General features: G+C 44.1%; 1 protein-coding gene across 2 annotated transcripts in view; it reads left to right on the top strand.

The window, feature by feature from the left end:
- Positions 1-20,021, top strand: part of LOC110526338 (SH2 domain-containing adapter protein F) — a 132,892-nt gene that overhangs the window by 15,112 nt on the left and 97,759 nt on the right. For both annotated transcript variants that reach the window (XM_036980692.1, XM_036980691.1), the window contains exon 8: positions 16,840-16,981. In XM_036980692.1, the coding sequence (XP_036836587.1) occupies positions 16,840-16,981 (142 nt within the window). The remainder of the gene's footprint in view (positions 1-16,839; positions 16,982-20,021) is intronic.

Raw genomic sequence — 20,021 nt, 5'->3', positions numbered from 1 at the left:
AACGTTCCATAGTATGTATGTACAGTTGAAGTTTATATACACCTTAGCCAATTACATTTAAACTCAGTTTTTCACAATTCCTGACATTTAATCCTTTGTAAAAAAATAATTTCTTAGGTCAGTTAGGGTCACCACTTTATTTGAAGAATGTGAAACGTCAGAATAATTGTAGAGAATTATTTATTTCAGCTTATTTCTTTCACCACATTCCCAGTAGTCAGAAGTTTACATACACTCAATTAGTATTTGGTAGCATTGCCTTTATGTTTAACTTGGGTCAAATGCTTCGGGTAACCTTCCACAAACTTCCCACAATAAGTTGGGTGAATTTTGGCCCATTCCTCCTGACAGAGCTGGTGTAACAGAGACAGGTTTGTATGCCTCCTTGCTCGCACACGCTTTTTCAGTTCTGCCCACACATTTTCTATAGGAGTGAGGTCAGGGCTTTGTGATGGCCACTCCAATACTTTGACTTTGTTGTCCTTAAGCCATTTTGCCACAACTTTGGAAGTATGCTTGGGGTCACTCCCGTGCTTCACGGTTGGGATAGTGTTCTTCGGCTTGCAAGCCACCCCCTTTTTCCTCCAAAGATATCAATGGTCATTATTGCCAAACAGTTCTATTTTTGTTTCATCAGACCAGAGGACATTTCTCCAAAAAGTACAATATTTTTCCCCATGTGCAGTTGCAAACCGTAGTCTGGCTTTTTTATGGCAGTTTTTGAGCAGAGGCTTCTTCCTTGCTGAGCGTCCTTTCAGGTTATGTCAATATTGGAATAGTTTTACTGTGGAAAAATATACTTTTGTACCCGTTTCCTCCAGCATCTTCACAAGGTCCTTTGCTGTTGTTCTGGGATTGATTTGCACTTTTCGCACCAAAGTACGTTCATCTCGAGGAGACAGAACGCATCTCCTTCCTGAGCGCTATGACGGCTGTGTGGTCCCAGGGTGTTTATACTTGCGTACTATTGTTTGTGCAGATGAACGTGGTACCTTCAGGTGTTTGGACATTGCTCCCAAGGATGAACCAGACTTGTGGAGGTCTACAATTTTTTTTCTGAGGTCTTGGCTGATTTCTTTTGATTTTCTCATGATGTCAAACAAAGAGGCTCTGAGATTGAAGGTAGACCTTGAAATATACGTCCACAGGTACACCTCCAATTGACTTAGATGATATCAATTAGCCTATCAGAAGCTTCTAAAGCCATGACATTATTTTCTGGAATTTTCCAAGCTGTTTAAAGGCACAGTCAACCTAGTGCTTTTGCACCTCAGCGTTAAACTAGACATCGGCCGATACCGATGTTGGCAGTTTTAGCTGATATAGTCCAATTCCGTTATGGTCACCGATATATCGTGCATCCCTACCATAGAGCCTAGATAGCGATACTATGTAGAATTTAAAGTTAGTTAGGTCCAATGGCAGGGGACAAAATTTAGATTTCATTTAAAGATGATCAAAACATTTGTTATTTTCAATGGGTGTGTTTCACAAGGAAATGAACACTTTCCACATTATGATAATATTTAATTTTTAAGTATTTGGTTGCTATGGATACACTTCCCCATAATTACAGCTGAGCCTGGTCTAAGATGATTGCTTTGGTGCAGCATCTCCTTGTAGTCCAGTTTGAGGACTGTTGGGTAGTTATCAACCATAAAATTGTTCTCTGAAGTGTCCAAGAGGGCCATCTATTTGTTGAACTCTTCAAGGTATCCCAGCTGCCCTGGCAACTGGCACTATTGTTTTCCAGCAACAGATTGTCAAGCATTTCCAGGTGGACTGGGCAGCCATGTGTTTTTTTTCTTTCTCCAAACAATACCTTTCTGTGGTGTTTTATGGGTTTATCATATTCTGTCCTCAACAGTTGCACAGGGAATCAGTTAGTTAGTTAGTTCTAAATTCCTATGGCCCAGGCAGGAATCCTGGAAGAGCTCTTTAGGAGGAAGGAACCTCTGCTGGCGCTGGGCCAACAAAGCTGACTTTATTTACACCCCGCCTCAACCCACCAGGATGATGTCATTCTGCATGGGGAAGATGACTACACTACGACATGGAGGAATCACATGAGGACAAATTTTGATCTGGTCAGGAAAGAGATTATGCATTGATATTGAAGTGGACTGTTTATAGAGGTTTATACAACTTTGTAATGACATTGGGTGTTTTTGAAAGCTGAATGATGCATAGCATACCTAATACTGAAAATACTGAGTAGCATATGGTGTATGACTAGAGGTTTACAATGGGTTAAGAGGAGTCTTCACCTGCTTTTTAGCGGTTAGAGCGTTGGGCCAGTAACCAAGCAGTCGCTGGTTCGAATACCCAAACTGACCAGATGAAAAATCTGTTCCCTTGAGCAAGGAACTTAACCCTAATTTGTTCCAGGGGCTCCGTTCTACTATGGCTGATCCTGTAAAACAACACATTTCACTGCACCTATCTGTTGTCAGTCACAAAACATTTTGTTGCAATTTTTATTTGGGGGGGGGCGAATTGTTAACCAATTTAACACGATGACAAAGTTTTTAATAAATTAACCCCCATGTACAATTCTAGTCCTGAGATGTGGAAACAGTTGCATTCAAACATTCCCTTCTCTTAGTTTTTCCTAAAGAGGGTTACTGTAGCTGTTCCACTGTGTATTTCTCTAGGCTTTTAGCTGTACAACCTGTATGGCTCATGTGAACCCAACAGGTCACATAATACCAGCCCTGTATGCAGGCAGTTATTGGCCACTGTGGTCAGGACAGTTGTCTGTGGCCACATGGCACTGTTTTGTTTAATAACACAGTGTAGTAGAACCTGTAAGGGAAGCCCTGGTTCGTGAGCACATCATCAGACACGGATTAAAAGGAAACAAATTGAGCCCTGAGGTTTCATGCCATCCAGGGCATGTACAGAAAGCCTGCGTGAAGCACTGGTATTTTTAACCGCCCCACTGATAGCTAACAGTAGGACGGCCCTTAACCTCAAACTCTGAGTACACCAAACACTGCTGCTCTCCCCACGTAGTTGGCCATATCTGACCTATGCTGGGTTTTCTGTGTGTAGAACATAGGAATTATCCCATGGTATTTTAGATATAGTGTAGAGGGGAGTTAAGCTGCGCTGTTTCTGTATTTACTATCCGGGAGGTAGAGTGGAGCTCTTTAAGGTCTGTGCCCTTCCTTCACAGTGGAGCTGACCTATGACCTGTGCTCACTGACAGGTGCTGAGGCTGGAGTGTGTGTGTGTGTGTCTGCCAGTGGGGTCGTGGTCTCCATACAGTGCCTTGCGAAAGTATTCGGCCCCCTTGAACTTTGCGACCTTTTGCCACATTTCAGGCTTCAAACATAAAGATATAAAACTGTATTTTTTTGTGAAGAATCAACAACAAGTGGGACACAATCATGAAGTGGAATGACATTTATTGGATATTTCAAACTTTTTTAACATTTCAAAAACTGAAAAATTGGGCGTGCAAAATTATTCAGCCCCCTTAAGTTAATACTTTGTAGCGCCACCTTTTGCTGCGATTACAGCTGTAAGTCGCTTGGGGTATGTCTCTATCAGTTTTGCACATCGAGAGACTGAAATTTTTTCCCATTCCTCCTTGCAAAACAGCTCGAGCTCAGTGAGGTTGGATGGAGAGCATTTGAACAGCAGTTTTCAGTTCTTTCTACAGATTCTCGATTGGATTCAGGTCTGGACTTTGACTTGGCCATTCTAACACCTGGATATGTTTATTATTGAACCATTCCATTGTGGATTTTGCTTTATGTTTTGGATCATTGTCTTGTTGGAAGACAAATCTCCGTCCCAGTCAGGTCTTTTGCAGACTCCATCAGGTTTTCTTCCAGAATGGTCCTGTATTTGGCTCCATCCATCTTCCCATCAATTTTAACCATCTTCCCTGTCCCTGCTGAAGAAAAGCAGGCCCAAACCATGATGCTGCCACCACCATGTTTGACAGTGTGTTCAGGGTGATGGGCTGTGTTGCTTTTACGCCAAACATAACGTTTTGCATTGTTGCCAAAAAGTTCAATTTTGGTTTCATCTGACCAGAGCACCTTCTTCCACATGTTTGGTGTGTCTCCCAGGTGGCTTGTGGCAAACTTTAAGACACTTTTTATGGATATCTTTAAGAAATGGCTTTCTTCTTGCCACTCTTCCATAAAGGCCAGATTTGTGCAATATACGACTGATTGTTGTCCTATGGACAGAGTCTCCCACCTCAGCTGTAGATCTCTGCAGTTCATCCAGAGTGATCATGGGCCTCTTGGCTGCATCTCTGATCAGTCTTCTCCTTGTGTGAGCTGAAAGTTTAGAGGGACGGCCAGGTCTTGGTAGATTTGCAGTGGTCTGATACTCCTTCCATTTCAATATTATTGCTTGCACAGTGCTCCTTGGGATGTTTAAAGCTTGGGAAATCTTTTTGCATCCAAATCCGGCTTTAAACTTATTCACAACAGTATCTCGGACCTGCCTGGTGTGTTCCTTGTTCTTCATGATGCTCTCTGTGCTTTTAACGGACCTCTGAGACTATCACAGTGCAGGTGCATTTATACGGAGACTTGATTACACACAGGTGGATTGTATTTATCATCGTTAGTCATTTAGTTCAACATTGGATCATTCAGAGATCCTCACTGAACTTCTGGAGAGAGTTTGCTGCACTGAAAGTAAAGGGGCTGAATAATTTTGCACGCCCAATTTTTCAGTTTTTAATTTGTTAAAAAAGTTAGAAATATCCAATAAATGTCGTTCCACTTCATGATTGTGTCCCACTTGTTGTTGATTCTTCACAAAAAAATACAGTTTTATATCTTTATGTTTGAAGCCTGAAATGTGGCAAAAGGTCGCAAAGTTCAAGGGGGCCGAATACTTTCGCAAGGCACTGTAGACACGGGCACCGCTGGGGAACTGGCTGTACCTCTCATTATAGACTGGATGGGCACTGATGTCTCTCTAGGCTTCGTAGGACACAGATCTTGAGTAGGGTTGAGTAGGGTTCGAGAGTGTGCCCTGCTGTTTTCCCTTCCGTAATACCCTATAGTTACTACTGTATGACATGTAACACTGTTTTATTACTCTGTCTCTAGGTGTAGGCCTAATATAGTTCAGCCACCATATAAATTGCTTGGTGCAGTGATTGGACCAAAGGTAAAGCAACCAGGCCACTGACTGTCTGCTTTTGTTTGGTGGAAAATAAGAAACAAGAGGGTTGCTCCAGGATTAAGGAAGTGCTCTCTTCCTGACGGGAAGTGTTTACAACTTGGTGACGTTCCCTTTTGACTGGGGCTGGGCAAGTCTACGCTAGCTCGCCACTCTCAAACAGTCTGGGAATGTTGACTCTGCTCTCACATCTGTGCTAAAATATAACCAGGCGGGTTAATATTTCCTCATGTTGCAGCTTGAGCAAACTGGCAAGGGCTTTGTGATTGTGACATTGTACTGTGTCAATACAAAGCTGTGGTGTCATGTTCTGTTAGTGACCTCCTAATCAGGTCAGGCTGCAGTGAAGTCCGTGTAAAGACTCCTTCCCTCTCTCCCTCTCCTGCTATGGGAGGTGGAAAGCCCCGTAGCGATGGCAGGGTGACATAAGACTCCACCCTGCTTGCCTGCAAGTTCTATTGTCAGTCTCGGAGCTGTTGGGTTTGACGTGCTGTGTTCTGTGTACACGCTCACCACACAAAGGCTATCTGAGGCCATGTCGTTTCCGACCCCAATCAAGTCATCCTCATCAAATCAAACTTCCCTGCTTTGTTTATGTACAGCTGGCTCCTGGGCCTGCCTCATTTTGTTTTCCTTACTGTCTATAAATCACACACCCAAATCAAAAGGTCATACTCACTGGATTCACATTGTTGTTTTTATGTCAAGCCCTACTTTTCGTAGTTGTCATTTTTGTCTCCTTTCTCTAGCATAGTAAACCACACACTGATCACTGCATCTGTACACAGCCCATCTGTAAATAGCCCACCCAACTACCTTATCCCCATATTGTTATTTTTTTTAATCGTTTGCACCCCAGTATCTCTACTTGCACATCATCTGCACATCTATCAAGTGTTAATGCTAAATTGTAATTATTTTGCCACTATGGCCTATTTATTGCCTTACTACCTCCCCAATCTTACTTTATTTGCACACACTGTATATAGATTTTTCTATTGTGTTATTGACTGTACGTTTGTTTATCCCATGTGTAACTCTGTTGTTTTTTGTCACACTGCTTTGCTTTATCTTGGCCAGGACTCAGTTGGAAATGAGAACTTGTCCTCAACTGGCCTACATGTTTAATAAAAAAAAAACTTTATCTAAGGCTGTTTCTCCCAAACACAACTTCTGCAGTTGTGTGCCTCAGCCTTTTATGCATCTAGTGGACCAACAACAAGCCCATTCCTCCTCACAACTTAACCACTACTCCATCTTCCTTACATTCAAAGAGTCATACATCTATTTCAGAGGGAAAGAGAGCAGAGAAAGGAAATTGGATTTTGTCAAGCGTATCCTCAAGTGTTAATCTCGAATATCTGTTGAATATGAAGAGAGCCTGAATGTGGGGCAGCCACCCTCCAGCCGAGGTCCTCAGTATGCTATAAGGGCTCTCTGGAGAGAAGGTGGGACTTGGTCCCACTTGAGTGCACAGGGAACTGCAAGAGTTGAAAAGAGACATTCTTTCAAAGAAAGGGATGATCGGGCTAAAAAAGGGAATAAAATAGGGGATCATACGGAAAAGGTAGAGTACAGAAGGTATTCCTGTGAGACTAGGAGGATGGTGACGCATTGTGCTTGGGTTACTGGCCTGACGTTAGGTGATATTACATTAGAAGCAGAGAAGCACCTGTTCAGGCCCAGTAAGCTCAAATGAAATAAATGGTTTATAAAAATAAAGAAAAGGCTCCGCCTCAGTGAGAAGCCTGCTGCTCTACTGTCCAAAGTGCTGCGTGCCTCTTGGCTCGGCGTTACGCAATATGTTTTGTGTCACTCGGGTTTCTAGAACCTTGGAATGAGAATAGAAAGTGCTTTTAAAAAATAAATAAAACTAATACAGAGCAAGTTTGTGCAGCAGCTCCCTCGTAACATTGTTGAGGATCCATATGGCGTTGTCAGAGAAACGACCTGCGACCTTGAGTCTCACTTCAGGGATAAAGAGAAAATACATAAAGCTGATACTGTGGCAGACTGGCAGTGTAGCATTCTTTTGTCACTAACTTTCAACGGCAGTGGTAAAACATCCTCACAAATGTAGAATGCATTGTTCTCAATCCTGTTTTTTCTCAAGGGATCATCAGCGCAACATGCCGTGAAAGTACAGACCTTCAGTAGAAGCTAGGTCTGTGATTATCACGAGCGTGTCATCCCTCCGTCGGTGATCAGTGGGATTTAGTGCTCCCTTAAACCTTGTGTTGGTGTGACTGTAGTGTGGGTGTGGGAAAACATGACTGTTGTGAGGCCTGAATAGCTCTGCCTGCTGCATAACCTATATCCCACTCACAAGTGTAGGAGGGGCACACTGCACACAGCTGTGTGATGTAACTCTTTTTAGCTCAAGGTGAAGTGTCAAGTGCCTCTTTTCTCCCATTTATAATGCAGCTCTGATGTTTTTCTCGCTGTAACACTGACCCGTGTTACAGGGTATCCGTGTCACTGTCGTTGCGTTTTGGAAGTGTTCCCATGCAAAGGATATGACCAATGACGCACTAAACCACTTCTCCATGTGCCAAATGAGCGGGCTTTTCCCGACTGGCGTGTCAAAAGCCACCCCACATGTGCAGCAGCCCAGAGATCTAAAGAAGCCTGTTTTATGTGGTCGGGATTCTTTAAGGAGACCAAACAAATAGGTTAACATGGAAAAGTGTGAGCTGTGCTTTGAACAACACAGATGTCTGACTGGGGGAAAGACGGAGAGAGATGGCTGAACACATTGGATGCTAGAAATTATCCCCTTGCCACAGGGAGCATGCTGGTTGAAGTAGCATGTGTTGCACTCTTTCCTAAATCCTCACTTCCTTCAAAGCAAGTCATCTATGACTGGGGAAATGCATGTTTGGGCGATGTAGGGTAGAATGGCGGTCTTAATGTTTTCTTTTGTACCCAGTGTCACCACATGTACTAATTATCTATAATCTGAACAGCTGAATAGGTTCTTGAACGCTGATTGTGCTTTTATCTCTAAATTGTTTCTCTACAGGTCTTCCCTAGCCATTAATATTTGTCTCTTTATTTCCTGTCTGTCCTAATCAAGCAACATGCTTTATCCACGGAACATTGACTTTGAGAGGGCTTTAATAAGGCTAAAAGCAAAGCTGACAAATTCATCCAGCTGCAAGAAGACAAACATGATTTCGCTTTACTTATGAGAAGTGCTCTCCTCCACTTAGCGTTGCTCTAGCTTCTATTGCTTGTGACTGATTGAAAACAATGGGCGCTCATGGAAAACATCATTTGATTAGCTAGCAGCTATCTTCCCTGGCTCTTAAGTAGGCATTCAGGGCTGGCGTTGCCACGTCCTTGTTGAGGCCCATAGAGCCACAGGCTGATTCCCAGGCCAACAACCCCTGTCTGTTAGGAGATGTCGTAATAAAGTTTCATTAATGTCAGAGCTGTATTGTGGGAAAGCTCCATCTATACAGTATTTTCAGAGGAACATAGCCCCCAGATGGAATCATGCTTCACAATCGGGTTCCATTTGAGTCCTAACCAGATTTCTTCTCTCATCTGTGAATCATACAAGTATCGTATTGATAGTGGCTGCATTGTGTCAACAACGGAGGTTGCAATTGGTTCTGCTTTAGTAAATTGCCTTGTGGCAATGTTTGATGGCAAGCTGTTAGCTTCAGATGACTGGAACTGAGCTGAGTGCATGTGTCCTGTATTTCGAGTTGAAGGTAAGTTGGAGCAGTCAGAATTCAGCAACAGGCAGTGTGATGTTATCTGTTGTTCAATTTTCCTTTTTTAAATTAATATTTGTCTAAACAGGAGCGTAAATGCCATATGCTGGGCAGTCTATTCCTCTCCCCTCCTTATCCCCCTCTCTAAGATGGTTTTCATTAGATCTGATATCATTGAAAAAAAACTTAAGAACAAAAGAGCCATGGCAGCAAAAAAGAGCCCTTTGAAACACCCTAATTCAATCGAGCAGCTAAGCCCTGAGTTGTATTAGGTTATCAGTGGCTCAAATCCCCTGTGGCGTGGAGACATAAATCACAAATGCCATTCCCTTTTTTTCCCCCTTTCCCTCCATTCCTCCTGCCCCCCCCCCCCCATTGACTCTTGTGGTGGCCTGGTAGGGGGAGAGGTGGGGTAGGCTTCAGCCCCTAATAGCTCTGACATGCCTCATCCTTTCTGGACCAGCTGTGACATTTGTCACATTTCTGTGTAACGTCTCCACATTATATTACTGTCACCAGTCGTTCAGGTGGCTACTCAGATGGCTGGCAGGGGGGCTGGCTGTCGTATTAGACATGCACGCGTGCACACACATGACTATCTGGTGCATCCAGCAGCAGTTTACTTATATTATTATTAGTTTTTTAGTGTTTATAGTTTGAGGAGTTGGATTTTGCTTATGAGATGTCAATGACGGAATGGCATATTTAACTAAATAGTTTGGACGTGGGGGAAAGCTATAAATTGGTGCAGCATACTGCCAAAACCCTATCATCCTATACGATGACCACAAACTAAGACTTTAATGTTCTCCCTTTTATGGCCCCAGATGCTCTATATGATAATTGCCTGTTAGATCCACTTGGTCTGCATGTGATGGTGTGGGAGAAGGAGGATTGTGTATTTTCCTAGTTCTAATGGAGGACTGCAGCCCAATTGAATTGTAATCTCAGAAGCACTCTCTGTGCTAACTGTGTGGAATGCCAAGTGGCAGGTGCCTGTTACACTCTCTCTTCTTAGCTAATGCTCTCACTAGGCTCACACTGATTCGAAATAGACTTCATTCCTTGAGAGCTGCAATGTATTTTTAAGCAGTGAGTGGATATTTCTCCTACTATGGCTGCCTGGCTATCTAAGCAGCTGCAGGTGTAAGACATGGTGAATCTGGTAGCTCAGCACGACACCAGGCTGGGAGTTATTTAAGTATGTTCTCACTTTGCTGTTGCAGTGTAGGGATATGTCCTGACTGCTTCCAGGGGGGCGAGAGGGTATAAGCCTAAAAGGTTACTTTGTGAGGCTACTCACAGCTTACATCTCTGCTTAGAAAAGCTCACATACAGTATAGCACTCTATATAGAAGCACCGCAGTATTGCACTCACTGTGGGTGAATTTGACTTTCATGACAAGTGTGGTGGCTTGGCTGTGGTCCTGACACACCCTGACATGCCAGCAGACAGATGGTGGGTCCCCAGGCAAGCAGGCCGCCAGGCAGGGAGGGAGGGAGGCGGGCTGGCAGAGAGGCAGGGAGGCAGGCAGGGAAGCTGGTAGGCAGGCGGGCAGGGAGGCCCCAGGAAGGCAGGTAGGGAAGCAGACAGGCAGAGCCTCGTCTCTGACGTTCCCCTCTCTCCATGTTCCCCGACTCCTCCAGCTGGGTAGCATTAGTGCAATGTGGCAGGACCTTCAAAGAGAAGGGGTAACTCCCCAAAACACTCCGACTAATTGATCCCCTCCTACCAAATACTGGTGTTAGATGTGGCCCAAGGCAGGGGAAAGTCAACACCCAAGTAGTGTGGTAAATGCCAACTTTTACTTGCACTGAGTTGTTTGCTTGTTTCCCTAAATTCATTTTCTCTGAATAATGGATATGGAACTGTTAGATTGATGTGTCAAATGGAATGTAGTTTGTCCATTCCATTGCTTTTGTATGTTTTTAAGACTGTTTCTTGGTATCTTAGGCAGAGAAATCGCTGTCGACACATAAATGAAAATCTCTGTGGAAAAAATAGTTATAAAATATGAACATCTGGTGGGGTAGCTAGTACTAAGTGATAAGGATAGGTGGTGGGAGGCAGGAAGCTGCCATCCAGAACAGGCCTCAGTATCAACCTCAGCTTCAGGCTCCAGAGGACAAGCAGAATGGCTCTCCTCTCTCCCTCAGCAGCAGCAACATTACCAGGTGCTAAAACGAGCTTTAATTTGCTGACTGTGAAAAATGATTGAGCGAACAAGAGCCGTCACAGGGCTAAATATACAGTATGTCTGGCTTGATTGCAATGTTCTTTTCCATTTTTTTGGTCCCTGCTGTTTGATGACAGGACCACACAATCCAAATATAATGTTTGTGGGCACAGCAGCCATCCGTCGTCAAGCTAGCTACAGCTTTGTGGCAGTACACTAACAAGGGGAAGGTGTAGAATGAGGACGTACGGTAGAATTGTCCTACTGTCAGGTATTGTGCCCTTTCTGAGGAGGGCACTGACATGAGTCGTTGAATATCTACTTTCATATACACTAAGATATAGTAAGTATGGGGTTGAAGGCATGCCAGTCATAAGGCACAGTTTCCTTTAATTACTGAACCAGGCTTTCTCTGTTCACCACGTGGACACACAGATGGCTCCTGGCATACACGGCTGCAGCTTAATGCACTGAGGTTCTCTCCCTTGCTCTCTCCCACGTGGAATGTGTTCAGTCAGAATGGGTTGCCAGTGCTCTGGGCTGGCTGTAAGTACACTCCTCTGTTTTGGTCAAGATGACTTAGTATCTGGTTTGGGCTGTGCTACTGTTTCCAGATGGACACAGACCCAAGGTGATATATCGTGTGAAGTGGATAAACATACTCCATGTGAGGGGTAACATGCCATTTGTAACTGTTGAATACTTCAGTGTCAGGAACATCTGAAAGCTGACTGGCTGAATTTAATTAAAGTTGTGCGGGAGATGTATTCTATTTGTGGTAGAAAAACAAGGCCAAAGAGTGTTTGCATTGGATGCATTTCCTCTTTTAATATCACAGAAGAAAAACAGAGGAGGAAAACCCATAATTACACTGTGGCAAACTAGTCCTAGTTATATTATGTCCCGAAAACGGATGGAAAAGCAGGAGGCAGGCCATCGGTGTATAATACATGATAGCCAGTATGAAGCACATTTACAGTGCCTTGCGAAAGTATTCAGCCCCCTTGAACTTTGCGACCTTTTGCCACATTTCAGGCTTCAAACATAAAGATATAAAACTGAATTTTTTTGTGAAGAATCAACAAGTGGGACACAATCATGAAGTGGAACGACATTTATTGGATATTTCAAACTTTTTTAACAAATCAAAAACTGAAAAATTAGGCGTGCAAAATTATTCAGCCCCTTTACTTTCAGTGCAGCAAACTCTCTCCAGAAGTTCAGTGAGGATCTCTGAATGATCCAATGTTGACCTAAATGACTAATGATGATAAATACAATCCACCTGTGTGTAATCAAGTCTCCGTAAATGCACCTGCACTGTGATAGTCTCAGAGGTCCGTTAAAAGCGCAGAGAGCATCATGAAGAACAAGGAACACACCAGGCAGGTCCGAGATACTGTTGTGAATAAGTTTAAAGCCGGATTTGGATACAAAAAGATTTCCCAAGCTTTAAACATCCCAAGGAGCACTGTGCAAGCGATTAATATTGAAATGGAAGGAGTATCAGACCACTGCAAATCTACCAAGACCTGGCCGTCCCTCTAAACTTTCAGCTCATACAAGGAGAAGACTGATCAGAGATGCAGCCAAGAGGCCCATGATCACTCTGGATGAACTGCAGAGATCTACAGCTGAGGTGGGAGACTCTGTCCATAGGACAACAATTAGTCGTATATTGCACAAATCTGGCCTTTATGGAAGAGTGGCAAGAAGAAAGCCATTTCTTAAAGATATCCATAAAAAGTGTCTTAAAGTTTGCCACAAGCCACCTGGGAGACACACCAAACATGTGGAAGAAGGTGCTCTGGTCAGATGAAACCAAAATTGAACTTTTTGGCAACAATGCAAAACGTTATGTTTGGCGTAAAAGCAACACAGCCCATCACCCTGAACACACTGTCAAACATGGTGGTGGCAGCATCATGGTTTGGGCCTGCTTTTCTTCAGCAGGGACAGGGGAGATGGTTAAAATTGATGGGAAGATGGATGGAGCCAAATACAGGACCATTCTGGAAGAAAACCTGATGGAGTCTGCAAAAGACCTGAGACTGGGACGGAGATTTGTCTTCCAACAAGACAATGATCCAAAACATAAAGCAAAATCTACAATGGAATGGTTCTAAAATAAACATATCCAGGTGTTAGAATGGCCAAGTCAAAGTCCAGACCTGAATCCAATTGAGAATCTGTGGAAAGAACTGAAAACTGCTGTTCACAAATGCTCTCCATCCAACCTCACTGAGCTCGAGCTGTTTTGCAAGGAGGAATGGGAAAAAATTTCAGTCTCTCGATGTGCAAAACTGATAGAGACATACCCCAAGCGACTTACAGCTGTAATCGCAGCAAAAGGTGGCGCTACAAAGTATTAACTTAAGGGGGCTGAATAATTTTGCACGCCCAATTTTTCAGTTTTTGATTTGTTAAAAAAGTTTGAAATATCCAATAAATGTTGTTTCACTTCATGATTGTGTCCCACTTGTTGTTGATTCTTCACAAAAAAATACAGTTTTATATCTTTATGTTTGAAGCCTGAAATGTGGCAAAAAGTCGCAAAGTTCAAGGGGGCCGAATACTTTCGCAAGGCACTGTAAGGGTCTAGTACCTAATCTACCAATTTTTGTGTAGGTGATCTGTTGGAGCATATACAGTCGTGGCCAAAAGTTTTGAGAATAACACAAATATTAATTTCCAAAAAGTTTGCTGCTTCAGTGTCTTTGGATATTTTTGTCAGATGTTACTATGGAATACTGAAGTATAATTACAAGCAAGTGTCAAAGGCTTTTACTGACAATTACATGAAGTTGATGCAAAGAGTCAATATTTGCAGTGTGGACCCTTATTTTTCAAGACCTCTGCAATCTGCCGTGACATGCTGTCAATTATCTTCTGGGCCACATCCTGACTGATGGCAGCACATTCTTGCATAATCAATGCTTGGAGTTTGTCAGAATTTGTGGGGTTTTGTTTGTCCACCTGCCTCTTGAGGACTGACCACAAGTTCTCAATGGGATTAAGATCTGGGGAGTTTCCTGGCCATGGACCCAAAATATTGATGTTTTGTTTCCCGACCCACTTCGTTATCACTTTTGCCTTATGGCAAGGTGCTCCATCATGCTGGAAAAGGCATTGTTCGTCACCAAACTGTTCCTGGATGGTTGGGAGAAGTTGCTCTCGGAGGATGTGTTGGTACCATTCTTTATTCATGGCTGTGTTCTTAGGCAAAATTTTGAGTGAGCCCACTCCCTTGGCTGAGAAGCAACACCACACATGAATGGTCTCATGATGCTTTACTGTTGGCATGACACAGGACTGATGGTAGCGCTCACCTTGTCTTCTCCGAACAAGCTTTTTTACGGATGCCCCAAACAATCGGAAAGGGGATTCATCAGAGAAAATGACTTTACCCCAGTCCGCAGCAGTCCAATCCCTGTACCTTTTGCAGAATATCAGTCTGTCCCTGATGTTTTTCCTGGAGAGTGGCTTCTTTGCTGCCCTTCTTGACACCAGGCCATCCTCCAAAAGTCTTTGCCTCACTGTGCGTGCAGATGCACTCACACCTGCCTGCTGTCATTCATGAGCAAGCTCTGTACTGGTGGTGCCCCGATCCCGCAGCTGAATCAACTTCAGGAGATGGTCCTGGCACTTGCTGGACTTTCTCGGGCACCCCAAAGCCTTCTTCACAACAATTGAACCACTCTCCTTCAAGTTCTTGATGATCTGATAAATGGTTGATTTAGGTGCAATCTTACTGGCAGCTATATCCTTGCGTGTGACGCCCTTTTTTTGTGCAAAGCAATGATGACGGCATGTGTTTCCTTGCAGGTAACCATGGTTGACAGTTGAAGAACAAGGATTCCAAGCACCACCCTTCTTTTGCAGCTTACAGTCTGTTATTCAAACTCAATCAGCATGAGAGTGATCTCCAGCTGTGTCCTCGTCAACACTCACCTGTGTTAACTAGAGAATCACTAACATGTCAGCTGGTCCTTTTGTGGCAGGGCTGAAACGTTTTTTGGGGGATTCAGTTCATTTGCATGGCGAAGAGGGACTTTGGAATTAATTGAAATTCATCTGATCACTCTTCATAACATTCTGGAGTATATGCAAATTGCCATCATACAAACTGAGGCAGCAGACTTTGAACATTTATATTTGTGTCATTCTCAACTTTTGGCCACGACTGTATATGCCACCTTCCTCCTGTAAAATCATCGGCTCCTCTTACCCTACGCAGCATTCGCATCATCCAAGGTGAACTTTTCACTCTTTACTGCTATGCACACTGAAAGGTTTCAGTTTTGTATATCGTATCTTATCTTGTTTAGTGAAATCAAAACTGGATCAGAAGAAGGACGGTGCTTTCCCAGGTGGTGTGAAAGCCTGGAGTTGGGGAAATGCTTTAAACATGGATCGTACTGTACTGGATTCCTCTGTTCCCCCTTAAAGTCCCCGCCTGGGAGGCTTGGCAGGTGTCTTCCCCTGTGGGCTGTATTTCTGAGAAGGGTGTGGAGGAAGGGCTGTGGTTGTGTTTAAGGACAGTTGGTTGGTTGGCCCGGTACAGCCATGGCATGCAGTAGTCTAGTTCACCCTAGGATTGCCCAGCTCTGTCCACTAGATGACTGAAGAGCTTATGTAGAATGACACCAAACCCCTTCCTGCTAAAGTATGACTCATGGGGTGTAGTGCTAATTGACTCCTTTCCTGTGTGTGTGTGTCTGCGTGTGTGTGCTTGACTGCATGTGTGTGATTGTCTGTGCGAATGTGTCCTGTGTGTGCTTGTCAGTGTACAGTATGCATGTCTGCACATTTTGTGTGTGTGTGTGTTGACTTAATCATGGTAGGTCTCCATTGAGTTGTTTCCCAGATTTTGGACCCCCCCCCACACACACACACACACTCCTCCAGTCCGTCTGTCTGCCCGCTGGGTGAACAGACTGGCACCACTATTGATTCTCTAGAGTCCCAACTGAAGATAGCCCATGTATGTTCACCTCCTGGTACTGGTAGTAGCCAGTCCAAACCCCCTCTAGTCAGATTTTCTCTTTGGAGTGCCTGTCCAACATGGCAGATGGAAGAGAACTTTAAATATTTACTTTATCTGGAAGAGAATTATGTATGTGAAGGGGAGCAGTTTTCTTGGTGCTCAGGAAATTGCTCTGGCCAGAGATGCTGAGACTGTGTGTGGACAGTCATTTTGATACCCTAAGAGTTGGCTGTATTTCTGGGGTTTAGGACAGGATGTCCACTTAATTGTCAGCTTCTGCAAGACATTCTTAGTAAAGAGAGCAAGACTGCAATTAGCCATGGCTCTCTGCCAAATCCCTGTAAATCTGTAGAATTGTTTCTCTTTAAGACAGTTTACCAGTTGTGGGCTGTCCTCTTTTTCTCCTCGCTCTTTGAAAAGCAGGCACTGTCAGAGTACCATGGTATAATTAGATGTAGCAGGGAGCATGAAGTCTAAAGAGGAGATGGTGGAACTGAGGCACACGGAGAAAGATGCTGTTATTTATGTCTTTCTTTCTTTTTCTTTTCTGTCGGTGTTGTGACGTGTGGAGATCACATGTTCCTGCAGAGCCCAGACTGGTACTATCACTAATACTGTCACCTCCACTCCTCTCCTAAGGTTCCAGTTACATTTTCTCCTCATCTCCTGCCTCTGCAATGTAACTCTCTGGGCTCCGGAATGTGTTGTGGTTTTAAACAGAGCAGTAAAATGTATTCTAATCTTTTCTCACCTACTCTCATTCCCTCCCTCCCTCCCTCCCTCCCTCTCTCTCTAGCTCATTATCCTGGATGACTATGCAGACCCGTTTGATGCGGAGCAGGACGGGGGGACCCAGGCCACCACAGAGAAGGTGACCCAGGCCAGCACAGAGAACGATGGCTACATGGAGCCCTATGAGGCCCAGAAGATGATGGCAGGTAGATCAATACTCTGTTCTCCCCTGGGCTCTTCAAACCTCAGCACATTACATTTGACATTTTAGTCATTTAGCAGATGCTCTTGTCCAGAGTGAGTAGTGAGTGCATACAATTTCGTCAGTTATCAGTTGCCACCTTCATTCGTCTTTCCAGACGTTTGGGTGATGGGATTCCTGCATCCCCCTGGTCAGCCGTTGAGGACTAGTGGCTTTGTAATTGGAGCGACTGCCTGCCCGTCAGAGATCCCAGTCTACCCTAAATGTTCTCGTAACCCTGGGTGGGGGCCCTAACCGGGTGCTGTCAGCCAGAGCCAGCTGAGCCCGAGGGCAGAGACGTCACTCTCTGAGGTAATATGCAAGGCAGAGCAAAGCAATGCTACCTCTTACTAACTCACGCTAACTCACCTCTCTGGTTGGGTTTAGTGTGGCGTTTTAATATGACTACTGCCAGACCTTATTTGTTGGTCAACTGTCTGATATCTTGGATTAGCCTTCCATTCAACCTCAGCCTCTCTGTGGAATTACAGGTCTAGTAATGCCTCTTAGCCTTCATTATGTCTGCCTATGGAAGCTGCTTCTTTGTTGACAATTAATTAGCATGTCACTTGACCTTATGTTTGTTGGCTTGCCACTAATTAACTTGGTCAGATGGCCACATGGCGTGCTACATGACGGATGCGGTAGACCACAAATGATCTCTGTGGAGAGCTGGGTATCAGAAATACGATTGAAAGCAGTTGTTTTGCTCTTTTAAGTAGACAGAGAATAAATTATACTAGCAGATAGGTCATTTAACTTTAAATACATATTCAGGAAAGACAGACCTTTAGATTTTATTTATTCTTTGAGCTAGTCATGTTTGGTGACAACCGTACTGCTGTGAAGGAAGACATGGATTTGAGACAACAATAGTTCTGCTAACGCTAGGATTCAGCAGAAACTCTACTCACCACAACTTTGTCAAAATGAACATGATTATGCAGTGTGCAAAGACAGAACAACATCGACAAAGAATGAAGAAAACAAACACAGAATTCCAAGATATTTAATGGAGAATCTTGCGGTTAGCACATTCCCTCACTAAATGAACATTCTGGAGCTTTGGACCAGTCACCTGTGGTCTGTTCCATTAGGGATGTCAAGGCTCAAAAGACGGGGCGTTTTTTACATTTTGTTATAAGAGATTAGAAGGTCCTGACCTCTCATGTTGGCTTCCATCTTCATCGCCCTCCCCTCAGCCGCCCTCTCTCCACAGTGTAATGGCTTTACTGTCTTCATCTTCTCTTCTCTTCTGATCCATACCTTGACGACAAGCTAGGACCCTGGCCTTTTCTCTCACTGCTGAATATTAAGGTTTAATGTGACCAGAGACTTCTGGTTTATGGTCTTTCCTACCCATGTGGATGAAGCTTAAGAGGACCATAATAAAACAGGGTCATAACCCTGACAGGGTTCAGCTATAAATTCCTTTTTTTGTTGCATTTAAATCAGGAACCTTTATTGCCAAACAGCAAGGTTGGTAGGAATGTGGATTGCGAGCAATCACATAGTAAGACATAATAACGCAGCGTGAATAAATTTTACATCAGTAAATATCTGTTTGAATGTCCATCATTAGATCTGCATAAGATTGGAGCTCTTTTCAACGTACATTTTACTAGTCCAACATTTTATATTTTCTCATTCATCATGAGACGATATCACTTGAGTAATAAAGCTCCCTGCATACAGTTTTACTGACGGCCATGTCTATTTCTGCTGTGTTCAGAGACTGGCATATTCCTTGTAGTTTATTCTATTGATTGCCAATTCTAGTTTTGCTGTTGTTTTGACTGCGCTGTCAGGGAACATTTGGAATGGTGCTGTTCTGTGGATTTATTCAGCCCACTTCTGCCATCCTGTTGATATCCACAGTAAACTAGCAGAGCACTGAAGGACAGATTCATGCTGATTGTTTCATCAAGCAAGTGTCAAATAGTACACTTTGATTTACACACACACACACACACACACACACACACACACACACACACACACACACACACACACACTGGATGGCTGTATTGGCCCCATTCCTTGTATTCTTTCTATGGACAGTGTAATTACTGTGTTCCCCCTGATTGACCAATGTCCTGCCAAGGTTCTGGCACTGGCAGTGTTGAGCATATTTGTCAGGCTAGCGTCCTACAATTCTGTGGCGAGAGAGGAAGGAGAGGGAGACGAGCCACTGCCCAGACCTCTGTCATGTGGCAGTGGAGGGATTTACTGGAGTGAGGCCTGGTCAGAAATTCTCTCTCTCTCTGTCTCTCTGTCTCTCTGTCTCTCTGTCTCTCTGTCCAGGCTGAAATAGGTTTTCCCTGGCAGTGTGACCCTCTGCATTGTTATCAACCGCAGAGCCTGACTTTCTCTCTGTCATCTCCCAGCTCTGCTCTGATCTGAATGCTAGCTAAGGAGAAGCTGTTGTATCTGTGATGCTGTACAGGCTCAGCCCACTGGTACTGGACCTCACTGATGTGCATCGATTGGCTGTAATACCCAAAACAACAACTGGAGTTCTCCTATTTATGGCTTTCTTTTTTTTTCTTTTATTCTTTTTTAAATAGAATTTTACCCCTTTTTCTCCCCAATTTCGTGGTATCCAATTGTTAGTAGCTACTATCTTGTCTCATCGCTACTATCTTGTCTCATCGCTACAACTCCCGTACAGGCTCGGGATAGACGAAGGTTGAAAGTCATGCGTCCTCCGATGCACAACCCAACCAAGCCGCACTGCTTCTTAACACAACGCGCATCCAACCCGGAAGCCAGCCGCACCAATGTGTCGGGGGAAACACCGTGCACCTGGCAACCTTGGTTAGCGCGCACTGCGCCCGGCCCGCCACAGGAGTCGCTGGTGCGCGATGAGACAAGGATATCCCTACTGGCCAAAGCCTAACTAAACCGGATGACGCTAGGCCAATTGTGCGTCGCCACACGGACCTCCCGGTCGCGGCCGGTTACGACAGCGACCAGCGCCACCTGGGAGGCTTATTTATGGTTTT

Source organism: Oncorhynchus mykiss, chromosome 6, assembly GCF_013265735.2.
Source record: "Oncorhynchus mykiss isolate Arlee chromosome 6, USDA_OmykA_1.1, whole genome shotgun sequence".
In the NCBI taxonomy this organism is placed as follows: Eukaryota; Metazoa; Chordata; class Actinopteri; order Salmoniformes; family Salmonidae; genus Oncorhynchus; species Oncorhynchus mykiss.
This window is presented reverse-complemented; position numbering and strand designations above follow the sequence as displayed.